We start from the raw sequence: 19,396 nt of genomic DNA on the forward strand, positions 1-19,396 counted from the left end.
ATTAACATGCCAACTCAGGTGGCTGCTTCAATAATAAACCGCACCTATATTATGGCGCTCCACCCTATGCCCCGGCTTAAATGCATCTTGTGCGTCTCCCATTCTCTCCTGAGAAGCCGCAAACCCAAAGAAGCTCCCGTCTCAAACTTCCTGACCGTGTTTTCTAAAAATGAAAGAAGACCCGAACGTTGTTTTCACACTAAGGGCGATTAGCCCTGACGCCCAGAAATGGTTCCCGCATCCGCACAACGAACGATATCACGTACCCCCATATCCTCTTGATGATGCAACTACCAGCCGAGAGTCGACGCCAGCGACGAATATAGGAGATGAGGACTGCGAAGGGGATGGCAACAAGCTGCGCTTCACATTCGACCAAAAGCCGAAGAATATCCAGGACGGATGGGTATTCGGCAGCAACCCAACAACCTGCGATGTGGTTATGGGGAGTTCGAAAGGTGGCACAAGCGGCTCGCATTTCAGAATCACGTTCGACGATCAAGGCCGCCTCGTGTTGATTGACTCGTCCACACATGGAACAGCAGTCAGCTATGATAGCCAGGCAAGGGGCGAAAAACGAAAAAATCCACTGGACCGAAAACGGAGAACACCGCCGGACCAATCGAACGATTTCACTTGGATCCTCTTCCCTGGCATCGAGGATAAACGGGTCATAACCGGCCATAAGATTGACGAGCTTCCCAACGCCCCTGTTATCGAGTTTTCGGTGGACGACGTTGTGGACCCCGACGCTGATTCCTGCCCGGAACAATACACAAGGCTGAGAAATTCATACCTGGCCGAGATGCGAACGGCGATCTCATTCGGTCTCAACATCGATAGCCACCCGACCATTGCAGGCCAAACACAATCACACACTCCAAATCAGCACCCGAAACAGCGGCCGATCTGGGTTGATCGTGAAGAGATTGGAAGCGGCGAATTTGGGACTGTCTACCGGTCTGTTAATGTGAGCACCGGTGTAATATATGCTGCTAAAAAGTTCCTACGGAACGGCAAAGGTCACCGGGAAAGGTGGGATAGAGAAGTCGCACTTTTGCGTAATATTTCGCATGTAAGGAGTAACTCGCACCAGTGATAAAAAGATCCACTAACTTGTTCCTAGGACCACATTGTAAAGTTCGAGGATTACGACACCGAACGGAAATGGCCTCGCCTAATAATGGAATATCTGCCCCTTGGGAACCTAGCGGAACACATGCCAATCACTGAATGGGAGACCGTTACACTACTCTGCCAAGGGCTCAAAGCTCTTGATTATCTACACTCCCGCAAGATCATGCATCGCGATCTCAAACCGGAAAACATTCTGGTTCAGTGCCGAGAGCCCGCCAATTTCTGCATCAAAATTGCTGATTTCGGACTAGCTAGAGATGGCTCCTTCCTCAAGACAGTCTGCGGCACGAGGCTCTACGCTGCCCCGGAGATTTGGCAGAACCGCCCTTACACTTCCAAAGTAGACATATGGTCGCTAGGCCTTATCGCGTTTCAGTGCACATATCGCCTGCCGGATGCCCCGATGGTAGAGGACCGTTTCGATCATGAACGTTGGTACGAGATACTTATTCGGGAGATTGACGATTGGGAATCAGACGGCTTATTGAACTTTCTCAAGTCCAGCATGCTGACGATGGATCCTCGTATGAGGCTGACAACAAGCGAGTGCCTGAGAGAATCGGCCAAACTGCTCGAGGCAATCGTTCCGGCGCAGAATTTGGAACTAGACCCCGGAACGCCTACAGAACCAATGGAATCAGCTTCCATGTTGAAAGCTTTTCAGGCTGCCGGGTATGGGGGGCAGCAGATGGCTGCTGAAAGGGCGGGAACACCGTCCAACTTCCCCACGCTAAGCACAATCGAGTCTGCCTGGCAACCTAAAGAGTATCCTAAGACGATTACGCAGATATGGGACCCTGCATCGGATAACAACGATGTATCAAAAGAAGGCGAACAGAGTCAAGAGCATGTCGAATCCAGCGTAGAAAGTGTTTCACGTGCAAGTCTTTCCAAACGTCGACGTATTGAACAACCCGGCGAGGAGCTTTTACCCAACCAACAAACGCCTTGGAAACGACACTAAGACCAAGTCTTAATAGACCATCCATCGTCTGGCTGCATTCGGATGGTACTGGATGGGAAAGCTGTGTCCCTACGTAAATCGGACTGGTCGCTCAATGCAAATGAGCTCATAACGCTGGCTAGCAAGACTAAGAGTGAACGGGACCGTATCATGAAAACTCTCAAGCAACACACAAATGTTGAAGTGGTAGGCCGATTGCAATCGTGGATTCCCTACCCAGACGGTCTACGCCTGTGCGAATTCCTACAGTTAACGAATACTGTGACGGTTTTAGGACCGTAGGTATCGTGCAATGGAAATATTGAAGGTTCACTGAAGTTGTATTACTGTGATTCTAACTGAACTATATAGCCATAGTAAGGCGATCGTCAGGGGAGTTGACTTATTCAGAGTTTCCTAATTCAGTAGCTGAATTATAACGATTGTCGCGATCCTCAGGAGCCCCATATCCTTGGGGAGCCCAATAAATGCTTCCGGATCTTTGGGGAGGCTCAAGGGGGTCTTTTTTCCAAATATCTCCAACACCACCATTTTTTGGCTCTAAATAGTCGGTGTCGTGTTGAATCTTTGAGTTTGAGCGTGCTTTCTCAGTTGGTGGACTTGCAGATCCGTCTAATGGTCCAGAACAGCGAGCGCATGTGCCATTCTGGTCATGTTCACATGTGCCCGCACAGCGTTTGGATAGCCCGGTATTTTCGCATGTAGTTGGAGTTGAGACTTGTCGGTCTGGGAACTGAAGTTCTTCCCTTTCGTTTTCATTCTATATTGCCGATCAATTAGTAGGATTCACTGATATTAGATCAATAGGATTTAGGAGAGCTCCTAAAGCTCTAGGTTGTATATATATTGCCTAATTTAGAAGTAGGGTAGAGTATGGGTCGTCGCCATTGCTGGCAGTAGGTGTAGATGCCTTGCCCTTGCCCTTATCCTTGTCCTTTTTGATCACGTGGGTCTCTAGCTTGTTGAGGTGACTTGAGACGGCGCCAGTTCTTCTGCAGCTGTAGAGCCTCAATAATAGCTGGTGTCAAGATGGGCGATGAAGACAGTGGTCATGTGACTGATGCTGCATGACTAATTAGCGTCAGTACTTAGTCTTAGTCTCACCTTGACAATACAACTCTTACACCCCCAAAGATTTGACAGGTTATGAGCCCGGCGCTTTCGCGTATTGCTTACGGCCAATACAAAACAGGGAGTGAGGGTTCCCTCATGTTGGCTGCATGTTGTATGAACCTCGTGGTCCTGACAAGGCCACGTTGTACAATGGGCTCGAGGGGCGAGAAGCGCCTCAGCAATCGAGAGGGGGTTCAGGACGATCCTGGTAGTCCTGAACTCGTCACAGCACCGAGAGCAGTGCTCGCACCAGTTCCCTCGTGATGGGACCTCGCTGCCTTGACAAAGCCGCGTTGTAGAGAGTCTCGAGGGGCGAGAAGCGTCCAAGCAATTGAGTGGGGATCCAGGATAAGTGCTGGTAAGCTTGGACTCGTCAAAGCGCCTTGAAGTGCAGTTTCCAGCTCCCTCGCGATGGGACCTCGCAGCTCTGACCAGGCTGCGTTGTATAGCAAGCTCGAGAGGCGAGAAGCGCCAATCGAGAGGGGGCCCAGGACGAGCCTGGTAGTCCTGAGCCCGTCACCTTAGCACCAAGGAGCAGTGCTTGCGCAACCAGTTCCCTCGCGATGGGACCTCGCAGCTCTGACCAAGCTGCGTTGTACAACGGGCTCGAGAGGCGAAGAAGCGCCTCAGCAATCGAGAGGGGGTTCAGGATGAGCCAATGGAAGTCCCTGAACTCGTCAGAACGGTGCAAGAGTAGCCAAAGAGGTACACGCGTCCTTCCAGACGATCCGAGGCCTTGAAGGGCCGATAAGGATATGGGCACCGAGTAGAAAATGCTTCCATCGCAGCACCCGTCAACCATCAGCAATCGACACGAGCACGCAATACAGTTATTGGAGAAGCCTTCTCAGCCACTGTCCTGGAGATGTCCTCGACTCGACCCACTCGTCGCAATATCACCGCCGCCGAACAGCGCCGGCTTGAAGAGATGGAGCGCAACCGCCGCATCAATCCGGACGGAAGCACCGGCGGACGGGTGATGCACGAACGGCAAGAGGAGAGTGGACAACCAGGGCAGGAAGGTGGAGATAATGGACATGCGGCAACGCGTGACGAGATGGAGAGACTAAGAGCGGAGAACCGCAGACTCAGAGACTTGACAGGGGAGCTACAAGTGATAAGTGAAGGTCCGGCAGGCAGCACAGATGACAGCGATCTGGTGGAGGCCTTTCTGGACTTTGAGAAACATGCCAAGGTTAGCAGCGCTGGCAAAGCTGTTAACGAGCAAGGCTTCAAGAAGTTGGGAGGAGTCACCAACTACGAGGGGTGGAAGAAATTGTTTCAGACCGTGGCTGAAATACATAACCTCTGGGAGATGTATGAAGGCAGGTTTGATGCGCTTTCGACCACCACCATTCAGACAGTGTCGACGAAGTTCAAACGACTTTGCCGAAATGCCATGGGCATCCTTCATACTGCCTGCGACGGGACGATCAGGTCGTCACTCCAAAGCGAGAGCATCGAGCTGCCCTCCCAGGCAATGGCACTCCTAGGCGAGCGCAACCGCCAGCGGGGGAGCGCGATCGTCTGGTCGTTGTTCAAAGAGTTCTTGGGCACCACACTCGCGAACACTGGGAGCGTTAGCGAGTTTCGCAACAAGCTGATAGAGGTACAGGAGAAACTGGTCGCGGTTGACGCAGGCTACCGCCTGCCGTCGTGGCTGGTCAACTCCCACTTCTTGACAGCACTCACCAGTGCGTTCGACAACAAGGTCGCAGCCCTGAGCTCGGATGAGTCCATTGTCTCGGTCACCGACCCGAAGGACTTCCAGAGCTTGGCGCGAGAGGTGATCCAAGAGGAACAACGACAGATGAACAATGACGATGGCATCACTCTGGCAGTGAACAGCCAGAAGAGATGCACGCATTGCGGCAGAGTGGGCCACCTGGCGGTTGCAGGGCCGAAAGGATGCTACCGAATGAGCCAGAACGCCAGATACAGGCCGAAATGGTACATTGAGCACTTTGAGAATCAAGGCAGAAAAAGATCTGGTACAGAAACAGTGCATCCAGAGAGTACTGCAAAGAAAAGAAGAATCGAAGAAAGTGACTTCGTACAAGGATCCACCTCCGATTGACTATCAGTGCGCGGGGAGAGTCTCTGCTGGGGCATGGTGATCGCATATGTGCTATGCCTGTCGCAGTGGACTGCTTTCGCCTGCGTAATGGTGGCGTTGGGAGCAAGATGGTGGATGGAAGTCGAGGCAGAGACATGAGCAGAGACCAACGGCCCATGGTTGCCACTAGCATTAAGCGTCATCAACGGACGACTGGCCCCAGATGATTGGGTCCTCGATAGTGGAAGCTACACGCACGTGACCGGACGACGGTCGCTTTTTGAGACGCTGAGTCCGGCGCCACCCGGGAAGCGGGTGATGGGCGTCGGCGGAGGCGTGGCAGTCGCTGGCGTCGGGACAGTCAAGATCCCCATCGCCTGCGAGGTCGACGGCAAAGTCTACAACAAGACCTTCACCATCCAGAACGTCTCGTATGCGCCAGGTCTCCCTTTCAACATCATCTCTTGTCGAGCATTGACGTTGACGAATGACGGAGAGAAGGCAGGCATACGATTCGTGATGGATGGCCATGATCTTGAGATTGTGCGGACAGAGACCGGCCAAGTGATAGCCACGGCTGACTGTCGCACCACCGACCTGTACGTACTGTCACGACCGAAAGCAGAAGTCACCCGAAAGCGACGACCGCAGCCATATGCCTTCACAGCAATACCCTCAGACGTGTCCATCGACACTCACCATCGTGGACTGGGGCATCTCGAAGAAGGGAGGTTGAGAAGGCTGCTGCGACGTCTCAATGCATCAAGTGCAGAGGACCCACTGCTACCATGCGAATCCTGCAATCGAACAGGTCTAAAGAGGAGAAACTTCAAGAACTCCGGGACAAGGAGCAATAAGCCTTTACAGAGGGTCTTTGTTGACCTAGCAGGGCCAGTCAACGCGTATGATGGCAAGAAGAAAGTTGATGATCGCTTCGCTCTCACCATTACAGACGACTATACAAGATACAGATGGGTGAGAGTGTTGCGACACAAGAACGATGCAGCAAGAGAACTGCAGATCTGGAAGACCCAGACCGAGAAAGAATTAAAACACGAACTGCTAGCCGTCCGAAGAGATAATGGCGGAGAGTTCGATAACAAACTATTAAACGAGTTTTTCAGAGAGACAGGCGTCAGAGTTGAGCCTACAGCACCGTATAATCCAGAGCAGAACGGGGTCGCAGAAAGGGGCATGAATATTTTGTTCACTGCAGTGAGAGCGACTCTAGACGAGTCGAATCTCGGTCAACATTGTTTCGCTGAGATCCTCATCAGTGTCACTGACATAGTCAACTATTGCCCAACGTCGGCTAATCCCAACGATCAGCCACCATACGAGCGACTGTATGGAAGGCTGCCGCCAATAGAGCACCTGCGAGTGTTGGGCTGCGAGTGCTGGAAGCCCCGACCCCGAAGCGCCTACTCGAACTTTAGGAAGCTTGATCCCCGGGCGGACAGGTGCTATCTTCTCAGTTCCGTTGCGAAACATCAGTATCGGGTATGGAACACCTGCACCGAGCGAGTCGAGTTAGTTCGAGATCTGCACTTCAATGAGGACATATTTGGCCCAGGGGGAGAGGTCCCCGAGACTGTGCGCCGACCAGCCTATTGCGACGAGGTTAGCATTCAAGATACCCTCACACACAGAGCTAAGCGGCGACGGTACTCCACGATCGAGGGGGAGACTCTAGCGGCTGCGTCAGTGAAGCCTGGTAGGGATCGATGGAGGACTCGTGTTGATCGCCGAAGACGGCGAGATAAATGAAGCGGAACGCTTCCCCGAAGAGAGTACACAGACTCAGGTAGCCCAGTCGCTAGCGTCCGTAGACCATGACGATTGGAGCGCAGTAACTGAGTGTCTAGCTGCGCTGTCAGCGCTGGAGAAGAATCAAGATAAACTCGAGAACCATGTGGTTGATCATGCTGCTGGCGGCGCATACGAACCAAAGAACTATGAGGATGCTGCCACCTGTGCGGACGCATCACGATGGATTCCGTCCATGGACGAAGAACCACCAGGAGTGTCAATCCTAACCGGCAAGTTTGCATACAAGGTCAAGACCAATGCCGATGGAGAAGTCACTCGTTACAAGTCCCGATGGTGCGCCCGCGTATTCGAACAAGAACTAGGCGTCGACGTGCTTGAGACATTTGCGTCGGTGGTAAAGCCGATGAGTTACAAGCTTCTGTTCGTTCTGGCCTGCCTGCTGGGCTGGTCGATAGAGCAGATGGACGTCAAGACAGCCTTTCTGTATGGCAAGATCGACACAGACGTCTATATGGAACTGCCACCAAATATCAAAGACCAGTACCCTGGGAAGATTTGCAAGCTCAAGAAGGCCCTATATGGGCTCAAGCCGTCTCCTCGGATCTGGTACCTTACCTTGAGCCAGGCGCTGCGGCCCATGGGATTCGTGGCAATCTCAGAAGACCATAGCGTCTTCGTCAATCGAGACAAACGTCTGGTCATTGCGACATATGTAGATGACCTCTTGATCTTAGGGAAGGACCAGGAGACGATTGCATCCGTCAAAAGCGCTCTGTCGGAGCACTTCAGCATGAGCGATCTCGGTCCGGTCGCCCACTATCTGGGAGTGAAGGCGATCCGGGAGGATACCTCGCGGGGTAGTAGGATCAAGCTGACCCAACGCGCATATGCCGAGAAGGTGTTGAGAACCTTCGGAATGGCAGACTGTACTCCTGTGGCGACTCCGATGGATGAGAATCTTGTGTTGGAACCTAGTAAAGAGGCGCCAGACTTGCAGGATCGGAAGTGGTACCAGCGAGCGGTTGGTAGCCTCATGTATTTGATGCTCTGTACTGGCCCGGATATTGCGTATGCGGTCAGTCAGCTGGGTCGCTTCGCCGCCAATCCGTCACAGAAACACCATGCGGCCTTGAAGAGGCTTCTTCGGTACCTGAAGGGTACCAGTGACTACGGCCTGGTGATAGATACGCAAGATCGGCTAGATATCCTGACGGGCTACACGGACGCGAACTGGGGAAGAGATGATGATCGCCGATCAACCGGGGGTTGCGTCTTCACATTTGCCGGCACCGCCATCAGCTGGAAGTCGAAGCGTCAGGCTACAGTGGCGCTGTCCAGCTGTGAGGCCGAGTACATCGCGGAGTCTGAGGCCGCGAAGGAAGCGATATGGCTGCAGCGACTGTTGTGTCAGCTGCGAGTTGACCTCTCTCAGCCGAGCGCGTCTGAGCCAGTAACCATACTCGGAGACAATCGAGGGGCCCTGGCCCTGGCTAAGAACCCGATGTATCATGCGAGAACGAAGCACGTGGACATCCGGTATCACTTTGTACGAGAAAAGGTGGAGGAGCAGCTGGTTAGGATGGAATGGATCGCAGGCGAGTTGAACCCAGCGGATGGACTCACCAAGCCATTGGGCAAGACGAAGTTTGAGTCCTTTCGACGGATGGTTGGCTTGCGGAGGATCGATGATTAAGGCAACGGCTCCCGGAGCACGGAACAACTTGTGCGTACCCGACAGCATCAAGGGGGAGCACTGCCCTCATCGAGGGGGAGTGTCAAGATGGGCGATGAAGACAGTGGTCATGTGACTGATGCTGCATGACTAATTAGCGTCAGGCGGCGACCCCGACGCGTCCTGGCGGGATGACCGACGAACCCCACACGAACGTCCCCCTACCAATCGTCGACGGTGACCAACCGGTACGCCCACAACGCGAACCAAGACCGGTTACCTTCTTCGACGGAACGACATGGCGAGGAACCACGACCGAACCCACTACCCTCGACCCAGACGCTGCGCCAGACACGACACGAGTAAACCAACCATCAAACGTACCCGCAAATAAGACCAATCGCATCGCTAGGTTACGATCAAGGCAAAGGAGATCCCCAGAACTTCCACAAACGCGATGGGAAGAGATAACCTGGCTTATAGCAAGCCTACGGGACGTCATCACAAGACAGGAGCGGATGATAGAGGATATTAGAACCAACCAGGCCGCACTATAGAGGCAGAACGAAACGCTACAAGCCCAAAACGAAACGTTGCAGGACCGGAACGAGGCGTTAAGGGCAAGGGTCGACGAGCTTGGAAACCGGATAAAGGAGCTTCAGGAATATAGTAGCGCACATAGGAGTCAGAACGAGACGTTGAAAGAAGGAATTTCTGCCCTTAAGAGTGAGTTACAGACACTCACAATTAAGAATTGCAGCAAAGCGCAAAAAGCTATTCCATTACACACACATCAAATAGATCTTAGATTGGAATCAAGGACCTAGTTAGGAAAATCGGCAGTCTGCGTATGTGACGCAATTGCATCCCTTTCACTTTTTCGTTATTTCAAGCCATATATTTATTAACTGAGTAGGTGTCGAATTACGTGGCGCTCGCCATGCGTGTCCTGTTGCATTGGTTTCCTCAGACCCAAAAGCGCCCTAGCCATCAACCGTCGCGCCTTGGAGCTCTTTCGTCATCGCCAGGTCATGTTACGGAATGATACCCTGATCGAATCCATTTTGACGTGTCTCCCCAAGCTGAGCCAGAGCGTCTTCTACGTCCTCATGAACAGTAGCGACCTCCATCTCTTTCCATACAACGAGATGTAGCATGTATACATCATGGATGTCTTTCTTTCCCTCCTGGATTTCCCGCTTCACCCAGGTGCGGTTTAGATACTTGAACAAGTGGTTGTTGTATTTCGCAGCGGTTGTGTATCGATCCCACTTCTCCGTGTAGAATCCGAGTAATCTCTCATTCGGAAGTCGTCTAGCTTCATCTTGGATTCCTTGGACGTGCTCGATAAGTGATTGCTTCAATCTATCATATAATTCCTTTCCGAGAAGGTATGCTATAGGATGATAGTTAGATCTCAATACCCCATTATTGCACCCATTAACAAACCTTCTCCGCGCTTGCGGCCAGCTTTACCCTGCTCAGTTTCAATGCTACCAGCATTCCGTACTGTGCAAAAGTTGTGTATGGCCGTATATAGACACATGTATCTTTTGATGTCCAATTCAAGATTTTCCGATGGGTGCCTCAGGATTTGCCTAAGACCAGCCTCGATAGTTTGCCATCTGATGAGTCATTCATTAATCGGATGCACTACATGGATCGCGACTAGACCTACGTTGTTTCAATATCGGTCTTGCTAGACTGAGCCGGCTTGACCATGTCTATCAGAAATGAAAGTAAGAATCTATTGACGAAAATAAACGAATCAGCTGCTCTTTCGCGTTGAGAAGAGTATCTTCGTCTTGGTTGTTTAAAAGAACGTGTAAATCAAGTGAAGACAGGTTATAATTTAATTGTGGGTGATCAACATCAGATCGCGCAGTCTGTCCTTTCTACTCTTACATTCCTGCAATCGCGTCTGGAATGATTACACCGGTCTGCCGCAAGCACCCTTAGTGAAATGTGCAGTACGGTATGGAATGTACACTATATGGGACTAATGTATAGTGTTTTACTGACGGTGGTGGAGCTATGGCATGATGTCACAATTGTGTCACAAACTGAAGCAGGAAACTTCGTAAGCTAGCGCATGGGGTTCCGAGACACCCGGGGATATTAGACACCGCGCAGAAATCCTCCACCCTTCAAACAATCGCGATATCTCCACATCCACCCTGCCAAAATGGCCAACCGTGAGGCTGCATTTCAAGCAGCTATTAGCGATCTTAATGCTGGCGTTTTTCCTAGTCAACGAGCTGCTGCAAAGGCATACAACATCCCCCTAGCCACGCTCTCTAGGCGCGTACGCGGTTCACAAAACTGGCAAAACAGCCACATACACCAGCAACGATTGACTCCACAACAAGAGGACTTTCTCGTACAATGGATAATTGAAGAGGACGCGCGCGGGTTTCCTCCTTCTCACGCTCGTACACGAGAAATGGCAAATCAAATCCTTAGGATGAACGGCGACCACGCATTAGTGGGTAAATACTAGATATCCTACTTTATTAAACGTAACCCACGCGTTGCCTCTATAATAGGTAGAAAGATTGAGGCTATAAGAGCTAAGGAAGCAACTTAGGAGGCAATACGTAAGTTTGTTTAGCTCTATAAGTAGCTCCATGTTGAGCTGGGTATACACAATAAGGATACATAGAATATGGATGAGACTAGGAAGGCCCTAGGTATATATGCAAATACTAGAGTACTTATAGGAAGTTAGAAAAAGAAGGCTTACTATTAGTCTCTAGAGAATTGTAAGTGGGCGTCAATAATTAAGTATATTTCAATAATAGGAAGAAGCTAAGGCCTATAGTTATTTTTAAAGGCAAAAACCTATAGAGTACCTAGTTTCTATTAATAATACCTAACTAGCTATACGTAACGTTAGAGAATAGCTAGACATCTAATATAATTAGTACTAAGTGGTTATAACGCATATTCTTACCAGATACTACGCCCTTAGAGGATCACTAGAGGATGCTAATTTTAGATGGCTACGGCAGCCATATTAACCTAGAGTTCCTGTGGATATATAAGTAGAATAAAGTTAGGCTTCTATTTCCCCCTACTCACTCATCTCACATTCTACAGCCCCTAGATCTCTCTGTTTTCTTAGCAGTGAAGCGATTCTATCGCTAGTAGATCTAGGAGTCATCACACCTTAATAATACCGCCCCAGTTAAAAAGGAACGCTTTATTACTACCTACTATATTGCTAGAGAGGGCGTAATCACTAAGAGAGTTATTCACGCTAGATGGGCTACTATAGGTATCTGCCCGTTGAATATTAAGCGGGTAGTTAACTTATCTCAAGTTACTTAAAGGGCTGCTACTCCACCTCACCAGGATCAAGCTCATCTCGCTGAGAGCTATCTATCTACCCCTTACGGCCCCCATCAGCTTTTTATGGCTTAGCGAGCACTTCACAGAGAGTAGAGTATCAGCCAAAAGGCTCACTAGCTCTTTGAGAAAGCAGGCAAGGCAATTATAATAGCAAATACACGCTTAGCAGCGCTAGAAGTAGAGAATAAAAGATTATAGAGTTAACTTGAGGCTCTTAAGCCTCTACAGCCACGAAAGAAAGTTTGTATAGATCCAAATCAACGCTTTGCTAGTATAGATTAAATTATAATAGTAAAGTAGGCATCTACCCTTCTAGAGCAATAAAACAGTGGTCCTAATAAAGAAAAAGAGGCAGAAAAGCTAGCAGCAGAAGTAGTAGCCAAAACCCTACAATCTATGTATAGTGAGTGGCAATTGTAGTTATGCTGAATCAATTATCGCGATTTTTTAAGGGGTGAAGGATTTCTGCGCGGTCTCATATCCCCGGGTGTCTCGGAACCCCATGCGCTAGCTTAACTCGTTCCTTATTTTAACGTTACAATGGCTAATAAGATCACGGAGTTAAGCGAGTATTCCGGAGTTATCATTACGGCTACGGCAAACACGAGAGAGACATGGCCCCAAATTTATCGCCCTATATACTCCTCTAGAAGATGAATATGACCAGAAGCATGGTGAATGCCTATGTACTACTACACACACTTCGATGGTCACTATACTGCCAACGCTGCCGTACTCGCTTCCTTTGTACCGAGCTACTATTAGAGCAACTCATGCAGAAATAACGACCTAAATCTCTCTCTTCTTCTGTACTAAAATGACGCCATATATTCAGCCCTGAATAGGTGCGGACAGAGAGCATAATCGCTCACTAATGGAGCCCGGGTTGTGTCTAGGTGGGAGATGTACAAGAGTTGCAATCCGAATAGCAGGTCTCAGGTAGATTGGGATCTAGCTGCATGATGACTTGCGATGTGCTCTATCCAAATAGATGACTGTAGAGTTTCTCTTCTTCCTTGCAACCAATTCTGAGTAGTTGACTGCTACAGTGGGTTATACAGTTGATGTAGCGGAAAAATGCATTGCAAATGAAGACTGGTGATCGTAATTGGCTGCACAGTAGGTAGAGCGGGCTACTGGATAGTGTGCAGTCTTATTTTCTGGAAGAGAACCTCGTTCTTCTGAAAGATTCCTTCTCGATGCTGAGGGTTGTCCCGCTACGCAGTTCTTTAAAAAGTAGCATTAACGCGAAATTGAAGCCTCAACAGTTGGATGGCGGACCCTTATGAAACCCTGGCTGGACCAAAGCTGTTTCCACTCAGAAAGTCAGTCCCGTTTGTGATCCTGTGTACAGTGTTTTGCAATGTTGACATGATAACTTCCTCTGGTCTTGAGAGTTCCATCCAGGCCTAACTCGGTTCTCGATTTCGGCCTATCATTGCTTGGTGGCCAGAAGTACAGCTTAAAATCCGCCAGCGCTCAGCTCGGCCCTGGCTCAGCAATACGTGTCGCACTCGACTACAAGAAAACCGTCTAAATCAGTCAAATCGACAGAGTTCAGTACTAGATGCATGATTGAAACCATCCTGGTCAAATGAACCTTCTACTGCATATGATGGTTTTGGTATTCGCTAACTGTTCTGCGTTACGGCGAAAGTGGCAATGTCGCCGAAGGAAGCTCGTCCCCTAAGATCTAACTCTGCTTCTTTGATTACTTCCCAGAGTGTCCTCGCAGCCGTATGGAGCTTTCGTCAAAATCAAGTTACTGAGTTACTGAGGCCATATCAATCTTTCTGGCTGATTGATAGCCCAAGAAGTCTTTCGGTCAAAGTAGAATCCATCCCACCATTCCGAGAGCTATTGGTAGCAAGATTTCCCAACAGTGTCTCCAAGTCAATGGCAAGGGAAAGCAAGATGGAGCCCCAATCATACAGATGTTAAGTGTATCTGCGGCTAGGATAAATCGCTACCAGCTTGAATGAAGAGTTCAGCTGCTTCGTCAACCCGAGGAGTAGCTTGCGCACCTCCTCATTGCTAGGGTCACACGCCTAGCCACGTCTTGCTTGATCACGATCTAATGCGCGCACATCATACACGCCAGATATCCCCACAGTGTCATTTCGAGCTAGCACAGAGTCTGGCAGAAATGCGGAAACCAGGCGTTTGAGGAAGGCCATAGTGTCTTTAGGAACATTACCAATGGCTTCCGCATCGCTGTCGGTCAGATCTTCCGAATCGATGGCCTCTTTTTTGCAATGGATAGCGCGAACACAGAGACTTGCGTCATTGAAATGCTCGGAGATTCTGCTCTCAACCAAGCGGCGATATCGAGTTGGTATGCTGTATTTTCGCGTGCTTGCACTCAACGATCTTGCGAAAGCCTGGATGACCTCGAGGTTCCTTCGGTGTTCAGCAGCGAGTAGTTGTAAAGCGCTTGACAAATTCCTAGTGAGGGCCAATGCAGATTACGGGTTGATTTACACCGTTCCAGAGCTCAATGTTTCTTTGACCTTAGCTTGGCAGGATTTTCTAAGCTCATCATCCAAATTTGGTTGTGCCACTGCCTACGATTAAGACCGCATGCTTGCGCAACCTCCAGAATAAGAAGTTGTCTAAAGCAGCTCATGTGTGGATAGTAATTGATGGCGAAGCTTGGGTGGAAGGCATTGACGCGTGGAATCTTGGATCCTGCATCAATGGTCGCAGCTGCCAGTGTCCGTCAATTGACTTGCTCCATTTGTCGCAAAATTCTCGAGGAATACCGCATCTCCGACAACCACCCTTCGCTTCGATCCTCTCTCCAAATATCGCTTCGCCTATTCGAAGGGATCGCTGCTTCGCCCCACCCCGGCTGCACTCCCCCAAGGTGTGATTGATCTTCGAACCACTTAGCCCGCGACCTGCGCAGAACCCACATTTACCAGCCCACCACTTTAATGTGTTTTGCCAGCCCTGCAACTCATCGTCGTCATCCCAGCCCTGCTCATACAGACACGGAAGGTCTTCAATCTTGCGCGGCTCCTTTGCCGCTGCAGATACTGACTTTCTAAAATCAAAAGCCGATGTTAGCAGTTCAAAGACAAACAGTAGTCTCAAGACGCTACTGTCGCAGAAACTGACACGTCTTTCGAACCAGAAAGCCACCAAATTTTGCGCCATGAAATCCACATTATTTTCATCGCGCAGTCGCTCCGACAAGTACTTTCCAAGAATTTGATCGTCGTAAGCACAAAGTGCCGCAATTGTCCTCTTCACCACAGACTTGTTTTGGCATTCGTCATCGCCAAAGGGTGATCCCTTTAAAAGGTTTCCCAGTGCTGTTTCACCTCATCACATTCTGCTTCATCCGACTTTATTCTGGCAATGACATCTCTGCAGGGAAAATCAGTCATTGAGCATAGACTACAAGCTCCGATGCCAGGCACGAGCCGTGGAAGCTTCAGATCTTGGAGCCAATTGAAGATCTTTCGAGCCTTGTTAGAGGCATCTCGTCACCTGCAATGTTCTAGGTCGTGGTCTGGTACCTGCTCCGCGGTGCTTGCGTAACATAACTGGCAGCCAACGTTTGACCACCGCACAAACGCTTCCCCAATGCCATGTAAACGGTAGGGGGTATCGAAGTCTTTGTTCGCTTCTGCTTCTTGGCTCTTTACGTGAGCAGAGATTAGCTTCCTCTCCTCAAGCACACTATCACGCTCAAGAGGACTTGGACGGCCAAAGATAGGCACGGACCCGGTCCAAAAGATTCTTGGGGCAGTTCTATAGAAGGCAGCTTCGGTTGCTGTGGCCCAAGGGCCGGTTCCGGTCTTGTGCTTGCCGTGTTGAAGCAATGTATGGTGGTCCTGCAAGGGTAGGTGTTCTACGTGCTTCGGAGGGCTAGCAGTGCGGCGCCGTTTCGAAGGTTCACAGTCTACAGATGACTGAACCCCTCGCTTTTGTCTCTCTCCCATGTTGGAAGAGGCACTGATGTCAGTACGTCGCAGTTGCAAGAATTCGTGCCATTCGTTCGATGCCCATTCGTAAACGCGCAAGAGTGCGGGCTGGAGACTATTAGGAAAAGCACCGTCTAGTCCGTACGTCGTCCCTCTCTGCAGAGGGCGATGCCCACTTCGCCACGCAAACGACACATTGATGTCCGCTTCTTTACTCTTGTCGTCATGTTGATTGAAGGGATCCGCAATCTGTTTGACGTGCTTTTCTGTAATTGCAATTGAGAGTTGTCGATACACCTGCACACCTACAGGGAACCCAAGCGTGCTGATCGTCTGCTCACGAAGCATTTTCGACAAAATGGATGTTTGATAGGCTCCTTTGGTTTGACTGGAGAGGAAAACAAAAGCCTACTTTCAGCGTCTATGTTGAAGCAGATTCGGAACAGCATGCAAGCGAAGGGCCGAATAAACACCAGATAGTGATACAGGATCTTGCTCGGCTCTTTAGGAAGAAATCTGACCACTTGAAACTCGCTATTGGTCGTGCGGCGAGCCTTGTGATGTCGACTGATCAGGGCCATCTTGCCAGCGTAGACGCAAACTCCACGAGACGTCGAAGCTCCATTGCAATGCTCCAAAGCAAAGAGTTCAGTTCCTCTTGGGGCTTGCCCGCCAACAAGGTAGACCAATAGGACTAAGAGGTGCGTCAAATGATCGTACCGATCAAGGTATCGGCGGACCGCGACTGAATCCCAATCATCATCCGTCATCAGACCGTTCGCGGTCGCCAGGCATGCTCTTCTAGAAAGCTCAAGGTACGATTCTCCCAGACCGTTAGCAGGATCAGCTACGAACGAGTAGCCAAGAGTGGTGTTAGACAGCCTGTCGCGGATGCGTGTGAGATCGGACTCAGGACACCACTCGTACATCATTTGTCTGCAGACAGCTGTGGCGCAATCAATAGTATCGTGGCTGATCTTTCGGAACTGATCCATGGACAAGTCACCCATCATCATCCCACACTTGGGCGAGTGCTTGACATTCGCTTTCTGTTAGGTTCCTCTTCGCTAGTTGTTGCCTTGCTTCCTCACTCATCCTCCACAGACGGAAGCAAAAGCAAACGCATCTTTTCATGAGCCTTTGATAGCCGTGAGAAGTGCTCTCACGCCCAACCAACTCAAATGGAGCCTTGTATGGCCGATCGACGAACTGGCTGCGTAGCCAGCATCTCATCGATACGTCCGTATGTCGAACAGTGTCTGCACACCGGTCAAATGCACGACCCAGAGCCGCGATCATAAGCACTAGCCTTTGCTCGTCCGCCTTTCAACTGTAGAGATCGGTACCGTTGGAGGTGCCTAGTAACAGGCCATGTTCCGCAACCTGAGGCATCTGTGCTACTTTCGCAAGGAACGATCGGTCTGAATCGGCGAACGTTTTAGCCCACCCTGTGCGCCGCATCCAATTCGTATTGAGAGCCATATCAGTGTTACCGCTGTCAGTAGCAGATGCCTTTTGTCGAGCCAACAGACTGTCCCGCTCTTTCCGATGTAACGCCTCTAATCGAGAGAGTCGCGGCATAGAGTCTTGGAGCAAGCTGTCATCAAGAGCCTGCGCGATCGAGGACTCCGGCTTCACAATCCAGTATCCGGCAGCACTGTGCCATCCCCAGCTTTGCAGCGATAAACCGCTAACCACGTGGTCGTGGAGCCATGTTGGTGATTTTCGCTTTACTCCATGGTTTTTAGACAAGTGGCGACCCAGTACTTCATGGCTGGTGGTCTTCAAACAGCAGTGCCTGCAGGCAATGTTAGGCTGCACTCGGAGATGCGGGTGCGGAGTGGATCCATCTGGGCGGAGGCGCAAGGCTTCCGGTCCCAAGAATGTGTAAGGGCGCAACAGCCGCCTCAGCTCTTTTGTAGTCGATTTGGGTACGTTAGGCTTCTCGGCGAGGTGGTTTGCGACGGCGCTTGGGGAATCGCCAGGAGAGAATTTGCAGGAACGGCAGATAATAACCGGCTCTGGCTCATTGATGAAAAGATCATGTCTTGTAAGATGTTCTCTAACATTTTCGGGATGGTGGTCACCTCAGGCATCGTTCTAGCAACATACGTTTGCATTAACAACAATGCGACGAAGGGAAGGACCTCAAGAATACGCTGATTCTGTAGAACGAACGACACAAAGGACTAAATAGAGGTGCTAGAAGAGTCGATCATGCGACGAAGGGCAGAAGGTTGTGGTGTTCGTAGGATTGGCTCGAGCGGCGATCGCAATTTCCCGAAAGGGTTTAGTTTTGGAATAAGGGGTGTTCCGTGTCGTCATACCTGAGTAGGAATTTATCAACGGACAACACGGCCTTCATGCTCGACCAATGTGAAAGTGATTCTGATCAAGTCGATGGGTCGCCGCAACCAAGCGCTAGCTATCAAGCTGAAAAAACCTCCCACTCGTGACCTACATGCAGACTACCTAAGAAAGGCTTGCACATGAAGCAATAATCCAGATCTGGGCATGTTCGGCAGTGAGATCGGGGCCCATAGATGTCCTACTTCAGCATTAGATACATTCGGAAATCCACATTACCTACTTACATGTAAGCATCCACTGCACGTATATTGATGAAGTGTACCAGGGGACCGAGAGGTATGAGTTTCTGCGCTCAGGAGAGCTCGGCATAATGAGGAGAGCTCCTCCAACATAACCTCGTTTCCATGGAAGATAGTGATGTCTAGAGGGCTCCACTGATCCTGAGGTTCAGGGACAGTGACACACTCGCTGCGCAGACCCTCCTTGATTAATAGCTTTACAACTTCAGGTTGTCCCGATCTACATGCCCAGTGAAGTGGACTCCAATGCATGATTTCGGAAGAGAATTCAAGACCAAGGTTCAACGCGGCGTGAAGCATATCCGGTGAGCCACTTGAAGACGCATAGCAGAGTACACCATCTCCCTTCTCATCTGAGGCACTGAGATCGAGGCCTAGACTGACTAGAAATTGAAAAGTGTCGATATGTCCACCTCGTGCAGCAAGGTGAAGAGCGGTCCGACCCTGAGTATCTCCACCATGCGGGTTGACATCGGCGTCCTTGCCAACCAGTACCTTTGTAATCGCGTCATGGCCTCCCCGTGAAGCCGCGCAAAGTGCGTTCCCAGACTCTCCACCAACGACATTCTTCACGGCGCCTTCCCCTAGAAGGATCTTGACGACATCAAGATGACCCTCGTATGCCGCTGAGTGGAGAGGCGTCCATCCGTCACTATTGGTGACTGTGATGTCGGCTCCTTTCTCGAGCAGAAGCTTGACCACGTCGAGATGGCCATTATTCGAAGCTAGATTGAGAGGCGTCCATCCGCCATCTTTGGTGGCTGTAATGTCGGCTCCTTTCTCGAGCAGAAG

General features: G+C 50.3%; 4 protein-coding genes across 4 annotated transcripts; 2 read left to right on the plus strand and 2 right to left on the minus strand.

Annotated features, from left to right (window-relative positions):
• Positions 1 to 928: 928 nt before the first annotated feature.
• On the plus strand, positions 929 to 1,513 carry CC84DRAFT_1046204 (kinase-like protein; the record flags this gene model as incomplete). The annotated part of the gene is made up of 2 exons (XM_018173417.1): positions 929 to 1,075; positions 1,127 to 1,513. Coding segments are annotated over 2 exons (534 nt in total), but the record flags the coding sequence as incomplete, so codon positions are not given.
• Positions 1,514 to 9,746: 8,233 nt separating this feature from the next.
• Positions 9,747 to 10,457, minus strand: CC84DRAFT_1238674 (Cullin-domain-containing protein; the record flags this gene model as incomplete). The annotated part of the gene is made up of 3 exons (XM_018183955.1): positions 10,391 to 10,457; positions 10,162 to 10,337; positions 9,747 to 10,108 (listed from the first exon to the last, which is right to left on the minus strand). Exons 1-3 carry the CDS (start codon positions 10,432 to 10,434, stop codon positions 9,747 to 9,749), a joined length of 582 nt encoding a protein of 193 aa, XP_018038173.1. The 5' UTR covers positions 10,435 to 10,457.
• Positions 10,458 to 13,595: 3,138 nt separating this feature from the next.
• On the plus strand, positions 13,596 to 14,040 carry CC84DRAFT_520619 (uncharacterized protein). Its single transcript, XM_018186602.1, has one exon. The coding sequence runs from the start codon at positions 13,726 to 13,728 to the stop codon at positions 14,002 to 14,004; it is 279 nt and encodes a 92-aa protein (XP_018038174.1). The 5' UTR covers positions 13,596 to 13,725; the 3' UTR covers positions 14,005 to 14,040.
• Positions 14,041 to 17,262: 3,222 nt separating this feature from the next.
• On the minus strand, positions 17,263 to 17,625 carry CC84DRAFT_1161884 (uncharacterized protein). Its single transcript, XM_018177850.1, has one exon. The coding sequence runs from the start codon at positions 17,574 to 17,576 to the stop codon at positions 17,322 to 17,324; it is 255 nt and encodes an 84-aa protein (XP_018038175.1). The 5' UTR covers positions 17,577 to 17,625; the 3' UTR covers positions 17,263 to 17,321.
• Between the last annotated feature and the right edge of the window lie 1,771 nt (positions 17,626 to 19,396).

This window comes from Paraphaeosphaeria sporulosa, assembly GCF_001642045.1.
Source record: "Paraphaeosphaeria sporulosa strain AP3s5-JAC2a unplaced genomic scaffold CC84scaffold_3, whole genome shotgun sequence".
Taxonomy (NCBI): Eukaryota; Fungi; Ascomycota; class Dothideomycetes; order Pleosporales; family Didymosphaeriaceae; genus Paraphaeosphaeria; species Paraphaeosphaeria sporulosa.